Source organism: Chinchilla lanigera, unplaced genomic scaffold (genome assembly GCF_000276665.1).
Source record: "Chinchilla lanigera isolate Chin_1 unplaced genomic scaffold, ChiLan1.0 scaffold00018, whole genome shotgun sequence".
Taxonomy (NCBI): Eukaryota; Metazoa; Chordata; class Mammalia; order Rodentia; family Chinchillidae; genus Chinchilla; species Chinchilla lanigera.
This window is the reverse complement of record NW_004955419.1, coordinates 8,633,728-8,660,845: the sequence shown is the minus strand read 5'-3', so window position 1 is coordinate 8,660,845 and position 27,118 is coordinate 8,633,728. Positions and strand designations below refer to the sequence as shown.

Below are 27,118 nucleotides of genomic sequence, written 5' to 3'. Positions count from 1 at the left end.
ACTAGGGAGACAATATAATGTTTACACATGTGGATCCAATTTATTTCACTTATGAGTATGAAGACCCTGATTTTTTTACCAAACTTTTTCTTAAAATTTAATTACATATGATCCCACAATGTCACACTTAAGATATATATGCCAAAGCACTGTAGTGAGGTGTTCAATTAAACCTTGTGAATGAACTTTCATAGAAGTACTACTTACTACTCCTAGATATCAAAACGTAGAGATAATCTAAATGTCTGTCAACTGGTAAACTAGATGTATGAGTGATGCAATGTTAATTCGTAAAAAAGAAAAAAAAAACACTGATATAAGCTACAGAATGAATGGACCTTGAAAATGCTACATGATAAAAAAAAAAAGCCAGTCATAAAATTCACATACTGCACAACTATTTATTTTAAATGTCTCCAATAGGAAAATCCATAGAGAGAGAAAACACTTGCCAGAGGCTGGAGGGAGGGAGAAGTGGATATGAGTGTTAATGGGTATAGAATTTATGTCTGGGCTATGAAAAAGTTCTAGTTGCACAACACTGTGAATGTACTTACTGCCACTGAGTTGTACATCTTAAAATGGTTAAAATGTTAAATTTTACGTGGTGTATATTTTGCCCCAATAAAAAATAAGATTCAGAGCAAATTAATTTGACAGTTCAGACTAATTTAAATCAGTCAACATTTATTGAGCACCTATTATGCACCAGACACTATACCAAGGAGAAGTGAACAATGAACACATAAAAAAGCATATGGCTTCTGTTCTCGGGGATCTCAGCTACAGTTTAGTGACTGTTCTGTACAACTGTGCACATAAGACAAGACAGAGTGTATCTGGAATATAATAAAGGCACATGGAAAGCACTGTGTTGGCTGTACAGAGAAGAGCTTCATTCTGAAGTGAATTACGATGGGAAATGTGGATTGGCTCAATCATTTTAAAAAGTAAACCGCTACTGTGCCGATATGCTTTTGCGGTTTTTTTGTCTTTTTGAGACAGGGTCTTGCTATGCAGTTCAGGCTGGCCTTGAGCTCACTTTGTAGCCGAGGCTGGTCTCAAACTCACAATGATCCTCCCTCCTCAGCCTCCCAAGTGCTGGGATTACAGGGCAACCATGTCGATATGCAATCAATAAACTAATCATCTTGGGTGACTTACTTAGGTTTTGGCCATCCTGATGTCCAGTTTCCGATCAATCAATGAGATCAGTAAGAAATCTACTGGGGCATTTTGGTTAAGTAGACTAAATTGCCACACTGACCACTTACCTGTCAGGATTTCCACGGTGCCTACTTGAGTGCATGTTTATCTCAAAGGGATTGCCTCACGGGACCACACATGGACAGATGTAGCTCCCTGATATCCTCCCTCGCGGCCTCAGCTCACACCCCATCTGTGTGCACCCAGAGCTGCCAGCTCCTTCCTGCTCCACTGTGAGTCTTGAGCTCCCTCTGGATTTCAGGTTCTCCAGATGAAAGGCAGTAATTTTAGAGTCTTATACTCCTAGAATCTCCTTAAGGGTATGGATCATCTATTCTTGGGTTATTTGTTGTTTTCTGGGCTTTGATTCTTTTTGTAAATATGAGAAAAGGGGTGACAATCTGTAAGATCTACATATACACAAGTTGGCGTGCCACCTTATGACAAACAAAGGCTCTCTAAAGCAAATAGCATAATGCATATGGATTTACAGTGCAAAGAAAAAAAAAAACCTTTTCTAATAACAGTGATATGCCTCTCATCCCAGCACTTAGGAGGCTGAGGCAGGAGGATCACTGCAAATTCAAGGTCAGCCTAGGCTACCTAGTGAGTTCAAGGCCAGTCTGAACTACATAGAGAAGCCCTGTCTCAAAACACAAATAAACGTCAAAACCAACAACGTTCATGATTATTTTTTATAAATCTCAGGTTGCATACCAGTTGAAGAGCACCAGCATTGAGTAGAACTGGGTTTAATTTCCTTCTCTGCCACCTATTAGACAGTTACTTAATTTTTGTGATCTTCAGTTTGTAAATCTGGAAAGTGGGGTTTACATGATACATTGATGTAAAGCAAAGAGCTCTAAGCCTCGCACATGGTAACCATGCCTAAATAATAGCCAGGATTGTTATTGTAGGAATACCCTTATTTTCAGCAATGCATGTTCCAATTCAATGTTGCGCACAGGCTCTGAAGCACATCTATTCTTCCCATTTTGCAGACCTGAATATGTAAAGATGTTCAAAGAGCTGCTTAACAAGTCCAAGGTCTTAACACCAGCACCTCTTCTCTTCTAATACCCTCCTATATCTTTTCTTTTTTTATGGAGACTTTGATTGAAATCTTTAGTCCGCTTAGTGAGAAAAGCCCTTCTCCTACTGCTAAGAAAGAAAGCAGAGTTTTTATTAGAACATAAAGGAAAAACTGACACACAGAAGTAGTCAGCTGGGCAGAAATTAGCCACACTATTTGTCATCAAGGTGTTGCTTTTTACTGAGCATGCTTCATACACAGAGCCCCAGGAAGGCGGAAACACAGATTCCTATCAGTGTCTCGTAGGCCAATGGCAATCAGAAAGGGAAAGCTTGCTCCAAAGTGACTGGCTGATGCTTCTGGGCCAGTTCTCACTTAGGACTCATCCCGAACCTACTCCTGCAACAAACACTTTGGGCAGCCACTTAGTGTGATGCACTGAGGGAGCCATATGCAAAAGGGACCTGCTTTTGTCCAGTCTCCTCCTCCCACAATGCATCTGAGTAGGGACTCGCTCCATGTCTAGAAAGAGCCCTGCTGACTCAGAGCTCCTCCAGAGGGGTGAAGCAATTTTTCAGCCGAGGAACCTGGGAATCAAAAGTTGGGGAACCTTGGAAAAGAGATTTCACCTCTTTGAACTTCAGGTTCTTCAGTGGTAAAACAGGGAACATGATCCCCAACTCTTAATTGGTGTGGTAGAAAATAGGGCTAAGGGAGGTAAGCATAATACCAAAGATGCAATAGCAGCTATTACAAAGAAATTATTTTGAAAACACTGGTCATAAACTTTCTGTTCCTTACAAAATGATTTTGGAAACAGTGATCTTCACTCTATTCATGATGTCTAACTACTGAACGAAGACTTTTTGACACAACTTTTCCTTGGGCTACTCTTCTCTCCCTCCATAGCTTCCTCTCTGCCCTTTCTGATTCCTCTCACTTTCTCCACTCCCCTTCTCTCTCTTCTTCCTTCTGTATCCCTTATCCCTGATAACCCTCACTTACTTGTCACTCTACCAGCAATCACACAGAAACTCAATTCAGTAGACACATGTCAAGCTCCTATATCCATGGCTCTGCACTGCATACTATGAAAAAGATTGGCAAGGCCAAGATCCATGGTGTTAAATCTACAATTGAGAGCATCCTGCAATCCCAGCACTCAGGAGAGTGACTCAGAAGGATGGAGAGTTTGAAGCCAACCTGGTCAAAATAGCTCAGATCTTGTTTAAACGAAAACAAAACAAAAACAAAAGCTAAGAAAAGAAAACATGAGAGAGATAAATGTTTTAAGGGAGAAGTCTATAACCTAATAGAAAGGATGAAACCCAAACACCATGAAATTTTTGCAAAGTGAGGAAGAAAATATACCCCATAGAGAGATGTAATTGAAGAGGTGCAAAAGAGCCAGAGGAAGGACTGCCCTGTCCAGTCCTATGAATGTATGTACTGAGTGCAAACACTACTTCAAATAGTTCCTGAAGGCTAAGCAGACACCAGTATGCTGAAGTGGCGGGGGAGGTCAATGCTGGAAAAGGGCAAGCTAAGCAAAGGCAGATGGAAGGGAACAAGAACAAGGTAGAGGGGAGATGATCTGCATGACTGGACATAGCAGTCACTGTCATTACTCAGATTACTTGCTAAGTTAGAGTTTACAGGAAGCACTCATAGAGAACTCCCATCTGCTCTGCTCCAATGGGCTTCAGAGTTGAAGTTGAGAAAAGGGTGTGGGATGCCACCATGGAAGGCCTTAGGTGCCAAGCCAGGAAGTCAGCGTGTGAAATCCAGAGATTTGGGAGAGGCATTCAAAAGTTTCCGGCAAGGGTTAGCCCTGATTGACTATGCTTTAGAAATATTAATGTAAAAGGATGAATTAATGTACACTGCATACCGACTGCTGAGAGGAAAATGAATCACTTGGGTCATACATAAAGAAACAATGATAAAACTGAAGCTTATCCTTTAAGTGGCCAAACATACCTTTTATGTATCTGTGTTTGGTTTACATCACCAGGATGTGATTCTCCATTGTGACTGGCACTGTGGTTGTTCCTAATAATTGGTGCACCATAAATAATCACTGAGGCTTTGTGAATTGATTTCCTGAGTCCTAACTAGGTAGGGAACATTGCAGTTATTTATTTAACATGTATATAATGAGCACTTGATATCAGCCAGGCACATATGCCAGGGAGGCTGCAAAGATAAATAAACCCAATGTTTTGTAAACAACATATTGATACAGGTGGTAAAAATAATACTTAGTACTTTACAATGCTTAAAGCAAGCCAGACATAATGTATATTCTCACAAGCTGCAGCAACTGGCCTGAGCTCACTCAGGAGGCAAAGGGTAAAACTGATACTTAAACTAAAGACTTTCTCAACCCAGAGCATTTTCTTGAAACCCTATGTAGGATCTCTTTGCATAGGCAGAAAATGACAAAGGCCATAGTGTAAATGGACATCAGATAGCTTCTCCTAAGAGGTCACTTTTGGAGGCCTTAATTCCATCAACCCTGCTTAGATGACATAGCATCCAATGCAAGAGGAAAGGGACAGGCACCCTTGAAGGGTGCTGTCCATGCAGAGGAGCTCAGTGCTTGCATATTATAGCTCCTCAGGGAATGGCCATTAGGTTGAACTGAATTCACCATGTCCTGGGATAGGTGGGTAGAATTTAAGAGAAAACATAGCTCACTAGGGGCTGGTTAGTCTGTCCATTCATTCACCCTTTTCCTCATTCAGAAAATATTTTCTGAGCAGTGTTTATAAGCCAGGCTTTCTGTGCTAAAAAAGAGATGGTCCTTCCACACTAAGAATCTATGCTGCTATAAGAGTCATTAGAAGCAGGATGATTCTTCTGTTGTGTGGCCAGTCTCAGGTAAGAAGGTCAGGGCAGCTAGGAGTCTGGAGAGTAGGGACTATAACAGCTTTCTGGGGAGAGATGGAACTTAGGAATTAGAGAGAGGATGTGTAAATATAAAGAGTAATAAATAAATTTAACCTGGGCATGGTGGCACAGGCCTATAATCCCAGAACTTGGGAAGGTGAGGCAGGAAGATCGTTGCGAGTTCGAGGCCAGCCTCAGCTACAAAGTGAGCTCAAGGCCAGCCTGAACTGTATAGTGAGACCCTGTCTCAAAAAGACAAATAAATTAATTAATTAATTAAACTGAATTTTTTAAAAAAATGGACGCCTGTAGAAAAATATAAGAAATTCCATAGGTCTGGAGTACGGATATGAGCATATTTTGGATAGTGGAACAGGACGAAGCCATGAAGAAAAGCAAGAGTTAGATTAGGAACAGGGAGGTACTAAATCTAACCTTTATATCAGAATCTCTACAGAAGGTATGAAGAGTTTTAAAACAGAAAGCTTTTGATTTGGTTTCAAGAAGACCACAGTGGCTGCTCTAGCAGGATGGGGCAGGATCTCTGAGATCAGAAGCAAGAAGGCTGATTTGGCAATTATTCTAATGAACCAAGGAAGGAGGAAATGATGAGACAGGGCTGCACCGTGGCAGGGAATGCCGATAAGATGGCTCTGCAGGGACATTTGTGTTGGGCACAAGAAGGTGGACCAAACTCCATGAAAAGAGAGGGTACATCATTTAAGGGATATGGATGACCTGGGTGCACATGTGGTAAGAGACAAAACCTGCTCTGGAAGGAACTGAGGGTTCAAAACAGGGCCATAGGAAAACAAAAACAGATGCCAAAGAGAAGCAGAGAAGAAAAAGGAGGAGAAAGAGGGGCAGAAACAGGAGGAATCGCTCAGCCATAATGAAACCAAGAAATGAATTGGACCATTTGAATGTGAAAATAAGAAGGTGGCTCTCAAAACAGTCTCTGGTGACCCTGGCTCAGGGTGCAGCGGGGGCAGACAGCACTTCTTCTCACAGGGTGAACCACCCACTTTACGATAATATTAACTCTCCTCTTATCCACCTTTCTCTTCTATACATGTGAAGAACCAATAGCCTCACTCCTTTTGCACCAAGTAGAATAGTGTACGGCATTGAATCTCAGTATGCCATTCACACTAAAGCATACCATTACTTTTGTGCAATAAGGAAATAATACCTTGCCAATTAAACTATGGCACATCATACATTATAAGAAGCATTCACATTTCAGAGATGCTAAGATCTGAAAAATCATGCAACTTCAATCTATGATAATTAATCAAGAAGTTCAACAAAATGACCCCATTACCATATCTATGAATTACATCCACTCAGATCAATCTTTCCCCTTTTCCTATCTAAGGCAAATGATTCCAGTTACACAAAAGACCCAGTTCACTTTTACACACTCAACATCAGTGCTAAAATCAGTGCTTTTGCTCACAGCATCAGTTTTTCTTCACTACGGCATAATTCCCATTGTCGTGTATGAGTTTCATTTCTATGTTTAAAAAGAAGAAAATAAATCACTTGATCCTGCATCACCTTATGCAATGATGACATTAGCTATAATGCTTGTCTGAACAGTTTGCTTTTGAATTCATACATTCGACTCAGGCTGTCACCCCATAATTGCATTAGAACATCCCTTGTTAAGGTCAGCAATGACTTTCCTATTTCTCAATTCAATACCCCGTTCTCAGTCTTCGTGTTAGTTATTCTATCAGTGGCATTGGATACAGCTGACCACATTCTCTACCTGATAGCCAGAATACTACACCCTCTTGGCTTGGCTCCTGAATCCTAAGTCACTTCTGAGCTTCTGTTTCTCAGGTCTCATTATAATACCTTCATCCCAACCTCTCTGTATTAAATTCTTTGTGGCTCTATAACCGTATTCCTTAATTTTTCTATGTGTACTCTCTCTCAAGGTAACCTTCTCCAGTTCAATACCATTAAATAGTATTTATATGCTAATTGATATTTCCAGTTCTCTCTTCTGACCTTCTAAATACCTACTTGACTTCTACATTTGGATATTTAATAGGCTTTTCATCTTTGGGTTCCTCATATCCCAACAAAACCAGCCCCTCCTAGAGTCTTGCCATATCAATTCAGAGGTAATTCCCCCATTGCGATGGCCTAAACCAAAACTTGAGGTTTCTTTAACTTCACTGTTGCATAAGCATTTCCCACTCCCTTGTCAAGTAATACCTGTACTGTCTTGTATATGAGTCTTCATCAGTTTAATCACTCTCACCATCTTCAGTGCAACTATCCCAGTCTAATCCATGGTTTCGCTCACCTTGGTAAACACAGTAACCTCACTGGGATCCTTCCAAGTTGTCTTTGGTAGTCATTTCTACCTAGTAGCCATTGTGACCAACTTAAAACACAGGTCAGGATAAGTTACTTCTTTGCCCAACTTTCCAGTGGCTTCTTATTTGATCTAGAGTAAAATTTAATCTGAATTTTTACCATGCTCTACAAATTTTACACGGTCTGTTCCTTCATTGTCTTTCTCTGTGCAAAGACAATATTCCTTTGTTTACTGGTTGAGTGTCTGCTCCTATTACACCCAAATGCTAAATATAAACTCCAAAATGATGGAATGAGCTGATTCACTGCTCTCTGTCCCTTTCCTGAAGCAATACTTGACACAGTTGATGCTCAATTAATATAGCTAAATAAATGAGCTACTGTATGAGAAAATTAATCTCCAGATATTCGTAGGTTTCAGAAAAGTATTCTTGATGCATGTTTTTCCACATCAGTGAACGACTGAGGCAGAGCTCTGCTCTCTGTGTACTTCACCAGATGGATGCTAGATTAAATTACATGACAATGTCAGTGAAACACACAATGCACTTCTTGGAGAGAGAAGTATAAAAATAAGAAGTTATCATTATGCCATTAGTGTTATTACCACTGGTTCAGCTGTTGCTGCTATGACTACTAATAGCCTCTGATCACTTCCGTGGTCCTCTCCCTCTCGTCTGTAATCTTCTCAGTCCTCTTCCTTTTTTTATTTTCTATTTTGCCCTAGTTTTGCCATTTCAATGAACATTTTGTGAGGCACCACAGGGTGAAGGTCACTAGGGTGCCTTTCATGACATCCTCAGTCTACCAAAATAAAACTCTGAAAAAACTCCCCTCCCAGCTTCATTAAAAGGAAGACGGAGAGGAACAGAGGACAAAACAGCAGCAGCATCTTGAGAAGGAGGAGCTCTAAGGACCGGGATCTAAGTTAGTATTTCAGCTCAATCCCCCATTGAATGAATACTTTCTCTAAAACCCAACATCCTCACTTGGAAAACAATGATGCTATTGATGCCTTCTTCCTGGAAATCATGTGAACATTTAAAAATGTAATAAATAAATACACACACACACACATATGTTCTTTTTTTTTTTTGGTATCGGGAATCGAACTCGGTACCTTGCGCCTGCCAGGGAGGCCCCTGTGCCACTAAGCTATGTCCTCGGCCTATATGTTCAAAATAAACAAAATAGAAATAGGCAGATACAAACCTAATAAAAATAAACGGATCCAGTCATTCACACATAGAGAAGCACTGAATGCATAGTGTCAGTTGCTACTTCTTTGTGCTGTAGCCCCAGCCCATGCAGTTTGCGCTCTGGCTGGGCTGGACTCTCTCTCTCACCTCTTCTTTACCTCTCCTCTTCATCATGTTCCCCATTTCAGAGGATGTCAAGATGCAGAATGTCATTAAATAAATGTTTCACGACAGGTACTGTTGACACAGAAATGCAACTATATACATATTACATGTACTTTCCGAATTTGCAAAGTGAACACATGCAGGGGAGGCTTCCAAGACTAAGAAACACAACATACCAAAGCCCTCCAGAACATCTCTCATCTTTCTTTAATCTCTTCCCATTAATCCCCCCCAAAATTAATACTCTCTGGAACTTCTAAAACTATGATTGTTATTATTCACAAATGCTGAACTGTATGGGAACAGAACCATACAGCATGTGCTCTTTTTGTGTCTGGCTTCTTTTAATTTGTGTTATATTTGTGAGAGTCCTCCCTATTGTTACATGAAGGAATATTTATTTGTCATGTGTGCGTGGTAGCTCATAGTGTGAATGGATGACAATCTATCCATTCTTACCGATGGAAAGATTTTGAGGGTTTCTAGTTTGGGCTATTTTGAATAAAGTTACAATGAACATTCTTTTTTTTGGTGAACTTTGACACATTTCTGTTTGTTTATCTTCACGATTTGGAATGGTTCATCTATAAGGAAAAGACTTAGGCAGGTTTTAGGAAACATGGTTAAGATTATAATTAATTTATGCTTCCCTAAGGGACATATACAAGTTCCTACTGCTCCACACTGTAACTCCTTAATCTTGTAGCTCTTTTTTATTTGTTATACTGATTACTATTTCACCATATTACGTTGTTGTTTAATTTAAATTTTTCTGACACCTGGAAAAGTTGAGTACTTTCTCAATGTTTATTTGACATTCTAATAGTCTTGTTTGTAAAGGACCTGTTCATTCCATTTATCTACTTTCTTTTTTTTTTTAAACCAGACTGGTTAGTTTTATATAACTTATCTTGGTTTATTGAATATTCTATAGAGCAGTTCTTGTCAGATACATGCATTACAAATATTTTCTTTTGCTGTATGGCTTCCATTATCAGTCTATTAATAGTTTATTTTGATAAAAAATAAATTTTAATGTAGCACAAACTTTAGGTTTTTTTTAGCATTTTTATCTCCAGCTGAATAAATATCAACCCATGAAAGTCATTGGATATTCTCTTGAATTACATTTAAGATGCTTATTTGTTTTACCTTTCACTGGAACAATATTACTGTTTCTCAGATATCTTTTTTCTATGACACTTGTACCTAGAGAAATGGAATGAATTACCCCCCTTTGTGAATTCCCATAATGCTACAAACTACTCTCCTCATCTATATTATATTATGTATTACCTTGAATCATAGATGTTATCTTAGTTTCTTGTCTCTCCTTGCTGAGACAAAATATTCAATGCCAAATTGAAGGAAGGAAAGGCTTATTTAGCTCACAGTTTGTGCAGGTTTCCGTGCATACTCAGCTGGCTCCCAGACAGAGTGGCATGGCACAGGGGCAACAATTCAAGGCGGCAGAAGATGGCAAAAGGAACCAGACAGAAAAGGGGGGAGAGCAAGCCCCTTTTCCTCCTTTATATTGTATGTAGGCTACCCGCTCTAGGTTGGGTGTAGCACTCACACCATCTCTGTGCTCTCCTCTTGCATAGGCTCTTCATGTTTATCAAATGAGGATCCTGTTGGCCCCCTGCTGAACCACTTAGTTAAACTCCTAAACTTCTCAAGTTGACACAGTGAACAACATCCTAGTGTCAACTGCAGAGTCACCTAGTTAAGCTTTGAAACTTCTCAAGTTGATACAATGTATCAACCATTGAAGATGTCTTCCTGCTTATCCTTTATTACATCCTTACATCCCATTCTCTAAATTACCTACATTCTTCATGGTCTTTTTACTGCATCCAAATCACTGTCCTTCCTAAGCATCTCTAGAATTGGGCTATTTCTTTGTATTTCAAAGCCACTTCTGTGGTTTAAATCTGTGGCATTTCATCCCGAGAACTCAACAGCCTCTTCCCTGTGCCTGGTCTCTAACAGATCTTCCAAAATATTGTCTTCGTGCTTGTTCCCCTTTAAAACCCTTCCATGAAGTCCACTGCTCTCAAATTAATGCTCAGCTCATTACTGTGCTGCAGAAGCATCACAGGATTTGAAGGATTATCTTGTTTTTTTCACCACTGATGCCTCTGTTTTAATCTCATAAGACTTTAATTTCCTCAAATGCCCTTTCATAAGGACTCTTCTGTCTGCCTCTGTATCTATGCCCCATCTTCCTATTCCACCCGCGTAGCCTTTACTGTAGGAAACTTTCTTGACTCCCTAGTAAGTTAAATCCTCATTCAATCTGGTGCCCTATGACACTCATATATTTTCAGTTTTAAAATTCATTACAGGAGGCTGGGGATTTAGCTCAGCGGCACACAGCCTGCCTGGCAAGTGCAAGGTTGTGAGTTCGACTCCTGGTACTGGAAAAAAAAAACTAAAAAATAAAATAAAATAAAATAAAATTCATGACATTCATTGTTTGTTTCACTTCCATCCTCTCTAAAAGAGAGTGCATATTTCCTTGGGGCAGAAACCTGGTCTGTCTTGTTCACCACTTTATCATTTTGCCTATCTCATTACTAAGATGGATTCTTAAAAGATATTTGTTGAATTCAACTTATTTGTGCTCATATGCCCAGGACCCGGTATTGGATTTGGCACATAGTCTCAAAAAAAGACCAGATGATTCATCATTTTATAAAATCCTAGAATCAGCATGGGAAAGAACTTAAAACCACTTACTTCAATTACTCAACCCAACTGAATAATGCTGAAGTAATCTCTATAATATCCCTACCAAACACTATCTACTTATAGTTCTCAGATAAAAGAGAGTCACTGCATCCTTCAGCAGGTCATTCCAGGGTTGAGCATGAATCTGCATTAGAAAGGTCTATTTTACAGCTGGGGATGTGGCTCAGGTGTAGAGCATTTGCCTGCCATGTTCAAGGGCCTGAGTTCAATCCCCACCACTACCAAACAAGAAAAGAGGAAGAAAAAGGTCTGTTTTCTACTGAGTTAAAAGCTGGAATTCTTGTAGTTCCCCTCCCACTATACTGAGCTTGGCCCATTTTATTCTAACTAATGAAGCTTATTATCTTTCATGCCAGACAGACCTTCAGGTAACTTCAGAGGAGGCTTGTGTAATGCAAGCTGCCTTACTACTTATTGTAGGACACCTCCCTCGTGACACCACAGGAGATTCTCAACTGCTTTCTTAAAGCATGATGCTTGAACATGGACCCAGTCCTCCAAGTGTGCTCGGATCAATCTAAAGGAGTAGGACAGGGCTGTCACCTTCTTTTCGTGAATAGCAGGCATGCAGTAATGGAAGAAAAGGCAGATCTGAATTTTAGAAAGGACAGACACTTATACAATAATTGCTTTTAGGGGAAAGAGATTCAAAATGAGATATGAAATATGAGATACATTTAGAAAGAGAAAACATGAGGACCCAAAGTGAGGAATCTACAGTCCTTAAACGTTACTACCTTCAGAGAAAGTCAACCTCTAAATTTTCTTAAACTCTGCATAACTTCCTTGCTACTAACATCCTGCCAATCCTACTAAGTGCATTTCAAATATAACTCATAAGCACCCCTGCCCTCACCACTGCAGCCAGGCAGTGAAATACACCCACAGGTGCCAGTCAGTCTGCTCTGAAACCCTGCCTTCCCTTGCACAAAGTTGCTTGAGGTATCACATGAGGCACCATGCTGAAAATGCTGGGAAAACTGTCTTGGTTACTTTTCTCTTGTTGTTGAGACAAAATACCTGACACCCAGAACTAACAAAGGGAAGGTTTATTTAGCTCACAGTTTGTGGAGATTTCAGTCCATGCTTGGCTGGCTCCAAGGCAGAGTGGCACATGGCAGAGGGCAACAATTCATGGTGGTGGAAGACAACAAAAAGCAACAAGAGCACAAGAGGCAGGGGAAGCAAGCCTCTTTCCCTTCTTTACATTGTATGCAAACTATCTGCCCCAGGGCTGGAGTAGCACTCTCACCCATAATCCCAGCATTGGATCATTGATCAATCATAAATTCTAGAAGCCCACCCCATGAGTGCATGATGATTTGCGGGGGACATCCAGACACAAACCATAACAAAACCCAAGGCAGATTTGCTTCCTTATTCACTTTCTTAACAGGAATTAGTAAACATTCGGCTGACCCTTTACATATAGGGGAAGGTTTTTTAATCCCCCCCATGCATTTGAGGTTTTGTTACGTTGTCTGTTTTTCACTCTGAACCACTACCTTGGCATGAATTTCCCTGAGAGATTCTCATTCAGGGCTGCCAAGCGGCCCTATCAAGCACTCCTAGCAGTGTTTTCCAGTCATCTTCTATAACAGGTGCATGAATAAAAGAGTTGCCAAGGAACTGGAGTATAAAAGTCATATTAGTCTTTGCTTCGCTCTACCTGCCAATTTCAACCCGACTTCCTCCCACTGTCGTTCAGAAGCACCTTTATCATATACCTTGCAGGAAGGTCACATTTTTAGTCTGCTTAAAGTTAAAGCATGTCATTTTTCTCTGACTACAAAGTTAAAACATAATCATTCCAGGAAAGTTGGAAAAAGAACTAGAAGCCTAAAATAAAGGGTGTATAACCTAACCATGCAGAAGTAACGTCTTTTAAGATCTTGGGATGTTTTCTTGCAGTATTATTTTGACTTCTCCATGTATTACTCTTTTTTTTTTTTTTTGCTAAGATCATGCGATGTAATCAGTCATAAACCTCCCATTTGTTAATCTCGAAACATTTTCACTTATTCTAGGAAATTCTTCATCAATAGTATTTCAGGACTTGCTTAATATGTTGGATGAATGCAAGATAAATCACCTAGCCTTCCTGTGGAACAATGAGATGTTCCCATCAATGTTTTTTCATATTTTATACAATATCTTTCTTAAAACAATACTATTTGTCTGAAATTCTCAGTTTTTACTGCAATCTCTTCTCTTTTATAAAAGGATTAAATTACTAAACTATATTTTCTTTATCATAATAAATACAACTTGAGCAACTAACACGACCTTGACATATATCAGCCACCAAATAAATACAATCATTTATAAATATCAACAAATTAATCCTTATGATGGATGCATTCTTACCACTTATATCTGCAAATGTCATTGCAGCCCCTAGCCAGCCGTGAGAATTATCACTTGTAAACACCCCTGAAAGTATGTGCATGTATGCGTGTGCGCATATATTTGAGATGATACATGATGAACAAACATGGAGAAAGAGAAATTACAGAGAATAAAAATTCTATAAAGTGTTCTATATTTCTTAAGATCAAATAACACCTGTCAAAACACATTGGAAATCAAAAACACTAGTGTAGAAATTTCAGATGATAGGATATGAAACTTTAATATAGATTAGGTCTAGGGCATCTATAAATAATACTGTTCAGATGTTTTCATCAAAATAATCCGATAAAGCCCACATTTTCATACTTTCTATCTGAAAACTAATTAATAACCATGAATTTAATACCCTATGTATAAAATTCACACAAAATCATATCATAACTGTGTAACTTCCATATGTGTAGTTTTCATTGGTTTTACTGTTCTTCATCTTCATCTTCCCTCCAGAGGCTCTTGTCAGCCTGTCCCCCCCACACCATACCTGGGCTACATCCCCCTCCCCCCAGCCCCACCTTCTCCACCAACTCCCTACCTTGAAGGTGCAGTTTGCTCTCCGTGCTTTGCAGAAGGACAGAACTCACAGAGTCCAGATTGTCATAGCTGTTACAGCCCAGAGGCCCAGTGCGTGTCTCTGTGACCTGGAGCAGGCATCAAATGAGACAAGTGTGAGACAGATGCTCTTGTCTAGGGCAGACCCTGAAGAATTATTCCTTAGCAGAGAGGTGTCTTTTGTCTGAATACATAGCTGCTTCCTGAACACTTTACCATGTCTGAGGCAAAGCTTAAATGTCAAAAAATAGACAGAATAGCAGCTTGGTCAGGTACACAGACTAGAGCCACATCCCTGCTGCCTGTCTCAGGTGCTTACTCCACACGGCCACTGGAACTATTCTAAGAACTCACAATCTGATGCACTATCATATATTTCAAAAGCACGAGCACTGCAATCTGGAAAACCAACCCTAAGTCATAATCAGGCCATTTATTTACCGTGCAACACAAAGAAGTTATTTAACTTTCTAAGTTTTTGTAAACTCAAGCTAGTAAGCATTTTGGAGGGCAGCCATGAGACAAGTGATGGATATAAGTGCCGGGTACAACCAGAGTGTTCGAGAACAGGCATCCAATTATAAATGTCTCTATAAACTGTAATAAGTACATATGCATTGTTACCAGACCTGAACAATAACATTATCCCCATTTTCCAAAAGAAGTTTCAGCAACAAACATAATGAGTGCCACTGCAGTCTGCAGTCTTCCAAGACTTGAGATGGTGGGCAACACAAGAACAGTTATTCAAACAGTATCCATGACGTAATGGTGGTTTAGTACAAAAAGAGGCCTCTTCGTTCCTTTGCTTCCCATGATTTGGCACTGTTTTGATGCTTGCATCCAGCTAGAAAGTCTCATCCTCCAATGTAAGGAATCAGAGTTTGGGTAATAGCCCCACATTCCTCCTCTGCTTTCTTCCACGTTTTTAGTCTTGGATTGATCATGTTCCCTTTCTGAGCCCCACCTTCCCAGTCTATAAAATGTTAGAAATGCTCTCATTCACCCACAGAGGTAAGATCATATTTCAACGTGTTCAAATATGGGACATAATAAATACATGGTAGGGGCTAGGGATTTAGCTCAGTGGCACAGCACCTGCCTGGCAAGTGCAAGGTCATGAGTTCAATTCCTGGTACCGGAAGAAAAACAACAAAACAACAACAAAAAAAAAATACGTGGTGCTTTGAAGATATCAATATGTAATACAACCACCATTGTTAATTCCCTACCACTTTGTTTGTAACTCTGTATTGTCTGTATTGTGCTTGTGATATGTTGTAAAATGTTGTATGTCTGTTAATGTTTCCCTCCTTTTATCTTTAAAATAAAAAAAAATACGTGGTGAGTAATCAAGTTTTATTTTATTTTACTGATAATGTGGGGGGGTTGTACAGAATACTAACACGTTATTATTGAGTGAGAGTTATAACAACCGATTTACCTTACTAAAGATATCCATACTGAGCAGAAAGGGAAATAGGCAAAACTTCTCATGTGCATCTATAGCTAATAAATCTGGTGTAAGAAAGGTTCTAGCTTGTTGGGTCTTGAGATAGTGGTAAGAAATGTAAAGAAAAGTGCAAAGGCCAAATTGAGTGTGAAAGGCAGTGCTGGTGTAAGAGTGGCTAGTGTAAGAGAGACCTCTGCACAACTTGCCTGAGAAATTCCTCCTAAGGAGCCAGACTACACCATCAGGAGGCACAAAAGAGGATTATCTCCTGACAGAGCTTCAATATCTCAATTCCGCACCCTGTCCAGTGGGGAGAGAATAATTTGGGGATAATGAAAACCAGGCCCTTACTGCTCCTTGGCTCTGACAGCTTTGTAAAGCTCCACCTCTGGACACCGAGCTCCCTAACAACATAATCCCCCAATAAAGGCTATTCTCCTAGGATGAGCTAGTCCTTTATTTGTCAGTCTGATTTATCTCTCTGCTTACTACTCTCCTCGTAACTCTCTCCCTCCTACACATTTCTCTTTTTGTGGTCCATTTCTGACTCATTCATCTGAATCTCCTTTGACCTTCCTTGTGCTCATTTTCCCTGAAGACATCTTGGGGAGTCTTAATGTAAGAATAGGCCTACATTTTATTCAGAATATTTAGAAGCAGAATGAAGATGTAATCTAGTCTAAGAAAATTTGAGATGGAAAAAAATCTACACTGAGCCTCTCAAGAGGAAGAATTCCTTATTTTAAGAATGTTCTCCCACATTCTTGTTATAGAACTGGTTTCTGAACTTATCATATCTTAAGTGGAATCTTTTTAAAATTCCTGTGGCAAGGCAGTAATTTGAAGGTTGAGAGCTGCTCTATCCACCAACTATCTGACACTGAATTAATTAAATAAACTTACAAATTTACTTTCTCAGTAGCCACACATATCAAGTGTTCAATAATTCCAAATGAATACCAACTACTATCTTGGTCAGCACAGATATAGGCCTTTATTTCATCTTAGAAGGTTCTATTGGGCAGTGGTAGTAAAGACAAGCACGCTTCATCAAACAACAGTATGCTTGTTTGCCTGTTCTTATAAATAAAGTTTTATTACAACACAGCCATGTCCACTTGTGTCCATACTGATTTTGTTCTATACAGTATAGTCAAGTAGCAATCACAGTGGTCAATGGGCTACAAAGGCTAAAATACTTATTATCTGCACTTTATACAAAGTGTTTGGTGACCCTTGGTCTAGAGTGTAAAGATATAGTCATTGCTAAGGTATTCTCTAGCTGTATAACCCTACACAAAAGGCTTCAACAGAAGGCCTCTGTTTTACAAATGGGAAAGTCCAGTTCTGCTCCACCTAACATAGTAAAACAGAGGATGAGGAAAAGCAAAAAGAAAAAAGAATAGAAGAATCAAAGTGTTTGAAAAATTGCTCATCTAGCCATCCCTAGCAATGTGTTCTTGGGAAAATCATTTACCCATTAAAAACTTCAGGTTCTTTCTTCAGGTAGAAGGGGAATTGGAATGTCATCCACACACGACAGCTACTTAGAGGTGAATGAAAGGACTATTAAAACTTATGCCATGACCATAACCAGTGTGCTCCAGTGAATCAGTGCATGAGACCATCCGAACAGGAATGCTCATGGTGTTGCAGGGCAGGTGACAACATCTGTCAAGCAGTTGGCGGGGATCAGCATGAGTTATGTGCATATAAATCCAGGAGCTGCATCTGCCCCTTCACTCTCAGGATGTCTGTGTTGTAGTGCTTTTGTTTTGAGAACCTGGAGCCCAAATCCCCCACAGATATTTGTACCTTGATTGCTCCAGTGGATATCTGGATCTCATGGAGCCTCCTCATGGTGCCATCGCGGTCGACAAAGTAGGATGATGCAAGCTGGTGCAGAGCTTCCACACTTTGCGTGGCATTCCCTGACTTCCTGTCGAGGTGACTTTTGTCCATATACATGGTCAAAGCCTCCTCTCCTGCATGGAAAAAGACAGATGATAAGGAAGACTAATTCAGTCCAATGTGAGAAAGAGGTGCCAAGATACGGAGGATGAAAAGAGCCTTGGATCTCCTTCTGCCTTAAGGTCAACGTCACAGTGAAAAGAAACTGTCCAGAGGTGACTATAAACACTAAACCCCATTGGGACCAGGATCACTGAAAAGTCCTCAGCCACTGTGTCCAGCTCTGGCTAATGCACGTCATGTTTGTCACCAGCTTCCTCTTACAATGTAACACACTTTTCTTTTTCTAAAAAAGGTTCGGTCTTTTCTATAAAATGGTGCATTTGACATCACTGAGTATCAAATAGTGATAGTTAGCATTTCTAGAATGCTTACTGTGGTCAAAGTAGGGTTCAAGTATTTTATATAATTAACTAACTTAATTCTTATGACATCTTTGAGGAAAGTACAATTACTATCACCAATGTGTACACAAAAAACTGTAGCATAGAGATATCAACCTCAACCATAGTAAGCATTCTAGAAATGTTAGCTATCACTATTGATACTTGCAAATTATTAATTACATGATATTTATCCTTAAATGTAATTAATTCAATTGAATAAAAATTTAGAGAACAAAAGTCCTCAGTACTTCCTGAGACACAAAGACACAAAGCCTGGTCCCTAGGACAACAGGAATCTTTTCAGAATACTGATGACTTTTTGAGTTGAATACCAAAATGCAAAATTCTCTGAAAGAATTACATCCTATCCCTCCCTTAAATATTTTGACTTTTGAAATCCTATATGGCTTTCTGACCAATTTTAATGTCACTTTCTCTTTGTAGCCCCTCCTTTGATCCCAGAACACTTCACACACATACTTTAAAACCTCCTCAGGTATCAAGTACCTGGTGAGCACCTTCTCCAGCTACATGCTTACCCCCAGAGGAAAACAATGGCTTTCCTTTGCCATTCCTTTATTTCTTCATGGTACTCAGCTCAGAAAGCATGCAGTGAGCATTTCTTATACACTGGGTACTTTGGCAAACATTAGGGTGACAAATGAATAAGACAATGAGATGTAACTACATATGAAGATTTAGTAAGCCAGGTGTGGTGCTCCATGCCTAAATCCCAGCACTCAGGAGGTTGAGGCAGAAGGATCACCACAAACTCAAGGCCAGCCTGAGCTACACAATGAATTTAAGGCTGGCTTGAACTACATAGCAAGCACTTCTCTTAAAAAAGAAAAAAAAAATAGATTTAGTATAAAAGATATATCATCTCTCATTAATAGTCTATTCTACTGATTGCATATTGATATAATATTTTAGTTTTATTATGCTGAATAAAATATACTATTAAGTTGATTTCCCTCTGCTCTTATTCCTTCCCAAAACGTGTCTGCAAAAATATTTATATTGGCATATGTGGTACACACATTCTGCCTCTATGGCCCAGTTTTGTTGGAGGAGAGGGGTAGAAGGAAATTTTTTTCAACGTATCAGGTGGATAGTCAGGATGAAAGCATTTCAGAGTGGGCTGCAGAGTAGAGAAAGGCCAAGCACATCTTTGTGGATAATGTGTAACATAAAGTCGCTCTGGCAGTAGCTCTCACCACTCTCTGGGTGTGCTCTAGCTTTTACCAGTGTACCCCATCTTCTCTCCCTCTTGAGACTCTGCTACTTTATTTTTCTTCCTGCTAACTATTACACATCCCTCTGGTGCCACCGAAGACAGAACCTCCTCTAAGAATCCTTCCCTTGCCTGAACTCAGTTAATAATGCTTACCACGGGTGCCCACAGTTGCCTTTAATTTGCCCATGTATCACTTAACATGTTTTCAGCTGAGTTTTGACTCTGTCTCTTCCATGAAGGCCGAAGCACTATGAGGTTAAGGAGTACGCCAGAGCCTTTTATCACTCCCTTGTCATTGCCCGTTGAGACCAACATGGGCATATAATGTGTGCTTAATAAATGACCAAGGCTTACACCTGAATAAGTAAACACAGCAGTGTTCCGGAGGTACCGTGTTTATTGATTGATATGCCTGCCTCATTAACAAGACTGAAATCTGCTGGTGAGAAGGTTTACTCCCATCCAAGTTCATCGCTAGGTTCCATGTATGTAGAACTGACTTGAGTTCAAGCAAGACCCTCACGTATGGATTTTCATATGAAGTTTTCACCGTATTGCAACAGGACATGATGTTCTGTCCTTTGGACTCCATAGCCTTCAAAATAGATCTGACTTAGAAATGACATTATATCCCATCACACTTTGAGTTTCAGAAACAATGCATGGTAGGGAAAAGGAACAAAGGCTGTGCAACTGATCTTTTTAAGGTTCCCCTAGGGTCTCATGAAATGTAGATGTTCAATTATCATTTGATGGATAAATGGATGGACAGATGGGTGGATGGATAGATGGGTGGATGGATGACGGATGGAGAGATGGAGAGATGGATGAATGGATGGATGGAAAGATGGATGGAAGGGCAGACAGATGGATGGATAGATTAAAGGATGGATGGATAGAGGGATGGATGGATGGATGGATGGAAGGATGGATGAATGAGTGATGAATGTATGGATGGGTAGGTGGATGGATGGAAGGATGGATGGACAGTGGATGGAAGGATGGATAGATGGGTGGATGGATGGATGGGTGGATGGATGGGTGGATGGATGGATGGGTAGATGGACAAATGAAGGATGGACAGATGGATGAATGGATGGATGGATGGGTAGATAGATGGATGGACGGATGGAAGGATGGACAGATGGATGAATGGATGGATGGATGGGTAGATGGATGGATGGATGGATGGAAGGATGGACAGATGGATGAATGGATGGATGAATAGATGAATGGATGGATAGATGGATAGATGAATGGATGGATGGATGGATGGATGGATGGATGGATGGATGGATGGATAGGTGGATGGATGGACAGAGAGATGAATGGATGGATGGATGGATGGAAGGGCAGATGGATGGATAGATGAAAGGATGGATGGATGGAAGGATGGATGAATGAGTGATGGATGTATGGATAGGTAGATGGATGTACAGAAGGATGGATGGACAGTGGGTGGAAGGATAGATGGATGGGTGGATGGATGGATGGAAGGAGGGACAGATGGATGAATGGATGGATGGATGGGTGGATGGATGGATGGAAGGAAGGATGGACAGATGGATGAATGGATGGATGGATAGATAATGGATGGATGGATGGATGGATGGATGGATGGATGGATGGATGGATGGGCAAGCACATGGGTGGATAGATGAATGGGTGGATGAGTGGGTGGATGGATGGGTGGGTGGATGGATAGGTGGGTGGATGGATGGGTGGACAGATGGATGGATGGATGGATGGATGGATGGATGGAGAGATGGATGAATGGACAGACAGGTGGATGCACAGATGATTGAAAGGATAGGTGCACTGAAAGACATGCAGGGAAGTAACTGATTAAGTGAATATGCTAGAAGCTTCAGCCACGAGGCAGAGGAAATAAATCTACCAAGTGCTAGCTCAGGCTCTCTTAGGGCCTGTGAAACAGAAGGTGAAACAAGACCTGTTCCCTCTGGACTGCAATCTGGCAGAAGCAAACCTTTGATCAAGAGGGGTTAATGCACTTCTTGCTGCATTATTAAGGTTTAATTTTGTGTTTATTAAGAGAAGGTTCTGTTTAGAGTTGCTTTCCCACTTGGGCATTCCTGCAAATTGCCTCTTCACCCCATATCTTCCCTCCATCTTCCTGTCCTGTAGGAGGCTTTGTAGCATTTTCTCTCAGAGGGAAACAAAACAGGATTCAGACACACAGAGGATGGGAAAGAGCTGGCAGCTGATCTTTTTTGCTTTGAATTTTAGATGGGGGTTGGGGTGCTTGCACTTTAGACCTAGGGGTTACCCTTGTCCTATCTCTCTGAGGCCCTAGGATTTTATTTTGAGCTTTTCTCTCAGCCCAGGGAAAATTTTTCAAGACTCAGTGTGGGGAAAAATGAATAGATCCATAAACTTACACACATAGGCAAAAAATAAAAGTCCTTATTTTACAAAAAACACTCAATACATATACATTCACATACACATAAAAGCTTACACATACACATACATGCATATCTTGCATTCACATGCATTTGTGCAAAGTGTACATTTTCATGCCAATGTATGAATTACCTCAGATCCAAGCATAGATAACATTAGCGCATTCTATGCAGGCAAGCATTTACTCCCTCACATGTACGCAAGATTAATCAAGCCCCTGAGGTATTCCCTTTGGCCCAAAACATGATATTCAGAGGGACTAACCAAAATTGCTAGCTTTGATTTCCTATGAGTAATTCTAGATGTAGAATTTGTCTCTTCCTCCATGGGAAGGCTATTCATATTACATATTTTTGAATTTAGTGAATGTTACCAAACATTTGAAGACTCCGTGAGAATGTCTTAATGATTGGTTTTCCCACCAACTCTATTCCCTCATTCCCACTCTTAGACTTCCTATTCCTTCTGTCTAAACAGCCAAACAAAAACATTTACTTCCCCTATTTGTGAGAGCTTAAAGATCATGTTTCATTTCTTGATTATGACTTTATGAACTTACACGACACCTCAAACAGTTAAAAAACCTTTTCTTCTTAATGAGTACAGTGTTAAGGAAAACCCCATACTGAACAACATTTATGTCTTTTGTACTTAGAGGAAGAAGATGATGTCCATACAGGGAAGTGAATCTCTGAATGCCTCCCACTGATGTAGTGAATTGAAGGATATGGCTTTAATCCTGGTTGCTCAAGTTCCTTAACCCCACTATATAATAATGATCATAGCAAGAATAGTGATTTTTAATGACAAGGATAAGAGTTTTTTAGGTGTCAGTGTGTTAGGCACTTTTTATGTATTATTTCATCCTCACAGTATGCATTGAGGAAGTAGTAAGAAGGAAATGGAGGCTCAGAGAGCTGAGTTTCTTGCTCAAGTGACACTCAGCTGCTGAGAGTCAGGAGGAATGACAGTAAACCCAGTGATCAAAGCCCAGAGCATGCCCTCCTTGCTCTCAACTCCCCACTCCCCTGCCCTCCTCCATTGCATCAGGTGGCCCATATAAGATATTTTTCTTTGAGTGCATAATGAAGTGATGATATGAGAAAGACCTCACACAGTTTCCGGCACATGGTATTTCAACAATAGCGAATCTCTTCCTCCGCCCTCTCCACTCTGCCACCAAGAGGGCTGAGCTCAGGTCCTGCCGTCCAACAGCGGCTTTCAATCCAAAGCTCTGCATATTTTAAAATGTTGTGTTGTAAAAGCAGGAGAGGAACAAGGCTCTGTGAATAATTTACTACCTTGCCTTGAAAAAACTAAAAATATATTTCACTTAGAAAGAAAAGTCTTTGTTACATGGGATTTCCAGCAATTCCAACCAGAGCACAGATTTTAATGGAAGAATTGAAGTGGTTGCAAGGACTGTTGTTTTTCTCTTTTTCCCATGAGTGAATGGGAGACATTCAAAGGAAAGGGTACAGTACAGGTCACACTCAGTGCAGAAATTAACCCACGTTACTTTATAGTACAGAATTTATACTAATGAGTTCACTCTGAAAGTGTCACTGCATTTATCATCTAGCAACAGATAATGAATGTATGTTGTTGTTGGAGCTGGTGGGTAATGTGTTCAGTGAGCACCTTGGTTAAAAAGATAATCCACTTTGGGTGGAAGAAAAATATTGCAAGCTTTGTGGCCAGAAAACTCTAAGTTGAAAATATAGCTTTGCCATTTATTAGCTATACCGCTCCTGAATTACAGCTGACTTATTTTTTGCAGCTTTGAGGTCTACAACATGGAATGGTTGGTGTGGGGTAAATACCCACTAGGTAGTGGCTTGTTTATGTTATGTCCCCCAAATCCTTACGCATTCATAGGTGGGGATTTTGGGAGTTGACTGGGTCATGGAGGGTAAAGCCCAACCTGAAGAGATGGGTCACCAGGGTTTTATGGGCTGAAAAGGCCCAGCTCCTTTCCCCCTTTTTGACCTCTTTCTGCTTCCTACCCAACTATTTCTCCTCTTCCATGCCCCTCCACCATGCTACCATGCCTTGTAATCGGCTAACTATGTACTTCAACCTATACAAACTGTGAGCCAAAGCAATCTTTCTCCTTAACACTGTGGGTGTTGAGTTTTGTGTCTCAGTGAAGAGAAACGTACCAAAAACATAGCTAATATTATTCCGAGAATGGAAGGTTTTCCTGATCAATATCTCTACCCACATTCCCCACCTTCTCAAATCACTTGTCTACCTCAAAATGTGTATCATATACTCAACCTAGAAAATGCTGCCACAGCCCTTTACCTAGTCAGTTCCTGTCGAGCTAAGCTGTCACTTCATTCCATCCCGCCTCTGACAATATATTAATCTCTTTTACCTTGCATGAGCCATGAGCAATTGTACCTTTAGCATCTCTGTGAGCAGGCAGCATGGTGTTGTACCACAAAAGGGTTTCCTGCAAGTTCAATAGACCTAATCACTGTGGAAAAAGTTGATGCCAAAGGGATTACACCTCATAATATCAAATGACTCCTGCAGCTAAGATCCATAAGCACATACATGCCCTGGTCTGTACCATTTCCCATTAATTTCCTCCCTTTCATTAAGCTCCCTCTCTTCACTCAAAGATAGACTGGACCTGATTGGAGGGATGGGTAAAACTGAGCAGGTTAAAGCAATTAGCCTACTTTCCAGTTAACCTCATCTAAGCCCATATGAGATAACAAATAATAGCCAATTTGGAAAATGACTTGCTCAAGTTATAGTCCCTAAAGTAGACTTAAATGAACAAAAGTAAGTCCCTACACAATATCTGAAATTTATTTTCCCCAGGTTAGGCCATATTCCAATGGAACTAAGACAATTATTGCAGTACACCTTCCTGATAAATGGGACAAGTGCCATGCACCCGCCATATTTCCACAACACTTAGTCAATTCTCAGCTCAGAAGTTCCTGCCGCACTGAAGTACATGCTCAGCTAAGACCACAACAACCAACATAATGCAGCTTCTCTGGCACGGTATGCTTCTGAGTGATGCCCAAAGCCATGGAGGCTAAGAAAGCTCTGCTATCCGTGACCCCACTCTCCCTTCCACGCCTGGAAGTCGCGACAGGGCCATGGCCCAGTGGCTGCGGACCTACCTCCCAATGTGGCAGAGATGAGGAGATGGGTGCCGTACTTTTTGATGATGGTGTCGATGAACTGCTGAGTGGTGGGTCTCCTGCCGAGCAGACGGATGCTCCTTTGAAACTCCGGCATGAGGGGCACTGGATGACGGACCAGATCTCTCCTCTCGATGGCTGTGTTCCTCACCTTCCAACGGGCAAACTCCCTACACAGGAGAGATGAGCAACACTCCTCAGCTCATCATCTCTACCCTTGAGGGAAAGCTCGCCCAACCACCCCAGCCCACTCTCTGTAGGTGAGAAAGTGTGTATAATTATGTATAATATTCATTAAGTGACATATCCCTCTAGGGTTTTGAATGGACATGTATTTATTGAGTCCTACTCCTATCACTAGGGTAGTGAACCACATGGACACAGCAATGTCCCTGAGTTGTTTGCAGAGTATCTTGAAGGCAAAGTCATGAGTCACTTTCACTAAATATGAGTACAGAGACTGAGTAAAAATAAAGAGTAGTAATAATCATTATGATCTCACGATGATGGTGGTGGAAGTAGTGGCGATGGTGATGATGGTGCTGCTGCTGCTGATCGTACAGATGAAGATTTCCATGATATTTCATAGTCCACAGAGCAGTATGTTTCATTTCTCATCTATCGCACTAAACCTGTGACAGGGGATTATTACCTATTTCTGCTTCATTTCACAAGAACTAGTTTCTCATTGTTTTTTAGTCACTTGTCTATCTTTATCACTACACTATGACACTAGAGGGACTGAACCTTCTTAGGTGCTCCCTGACTCACCCCCGTAAACAACTCAGGGCCTGTGACATGTCAAGATTCATAATGTTTGATGGATGAATAAATAAACAAGTGGAAGGAAGATAGAAAAGAAGAAAGAAAGATGGCAGGGTAAGGAGGGAGAGAGGGAGGGACGCTACAGAAAAAAGGACAGGACCTAAAGCACAAAGCTTCCTGAGATTGATGCTAAGACATCTCAAAACTCAAATACTGAGTTCAAATCTCACTCTAGTATTAAAGTATAACATGGATTCACTGAGTATCTACTATTTAGGGGAAACAGCTATGTTGTGAAGATCACGCATGCAGGGAAAACAACTTTTCCTGCAGTAATGATAGAGAGGAAGATGGAGGAACACTGAACTTAGGTATACTTGTCCACCTTATACAAATTATGCTATATAACGTGGAGCAAAATATGTTCCTTCTCTGAACCTACATCTCTTTATCTACAACATTTCAATTATTTTCTACTGCTGGCACAGGGATCACACAAAAGATAGCATGTGAAAATACCTTTGAAAGCTGTAAGGCACTAATCTAATGTGAAATATTGTTTAATAACTTAATTTCCTCATAAATTCCCAGGTATGTACGTGTAAATTATTAAAAGTGTATAATTGAAGAGCACAGAACATGAAAACTCAAGTCAAGCAGAAATTTAATGGGACTTGGTTCAGGTTGCTTTTGCTTAAATAAGAATCACCATGCCTACCATCAATACAGCTTCCCTGGAGCGATCAGCTCTCCAACCTGCCTGAGTTACATACTCTCTCTCCCTTGAGAAAAACAGACTAGCTAAGAGGGCTGTAAGGGCAGCTTAGATAAATGATGGGAACCAGAGTTTAATGAAAAGGTCTCTCTCCCCTGCCACAATATGGGAGAAACGAATGAAGAAAGGGCCATAGGGCAAGACAAAGCAGGACGAGGTGGGAATCAAGCTGGAATATGTCCTGGTAATTCAGTGGTGGAGTCTGACCTCTGATTCACAGGAAACTGGGTCTGAAAAAAATTTTAACATTAGAATAGAATCTATTTTCAAGTTCCAGAGCTTCTGGTCTGTGCCTGCATAAGAAATATCTGTCTGTAATTCTTAAAACAGTTAAAATTCTAACAACCCAGTAAGTAGCCAGCACAACGTAGGTGCTTAAGTCAACAAACTCCCCCG

At 40.5% G+C, this 27,118-nt stretch overlaps 1 protein-coding gene across 1 annotated transcript in view; it reads right to left on the bottom strand.

The window, feature by feature from the left end:
- Brinp1 (bone morphogenetic protein/retinoic acid inducible neural-specific 1) overlaps nucleotides 1-27,118 on the bottom strand; it is a 174,901-nt gene that overhangs the window by 43,268 nt on the left and 104,515 nt on the right. The window contains exons 3-5 of the mRNA XM_005382605.2: nucleotides 25,162-25,352; nucleotides 17,813-17,982; nucleotides 14,528-14,633 (exon numbers count right to left, since the gene is read on the bottom strand). Coding sequence (XP_005382662.1) covers nucleotides 14,528-14,633; nucleotides 17,813-17,982; nucleotides 25,162-25,352 — 467 coding nt within the window. The remainder of the gene's footprint in view (nucleotides 1-14,527; nucleotides 14,634-17,812; nucleotides 17,983-25,161; nucleotides 25,353-27,118) is intronic.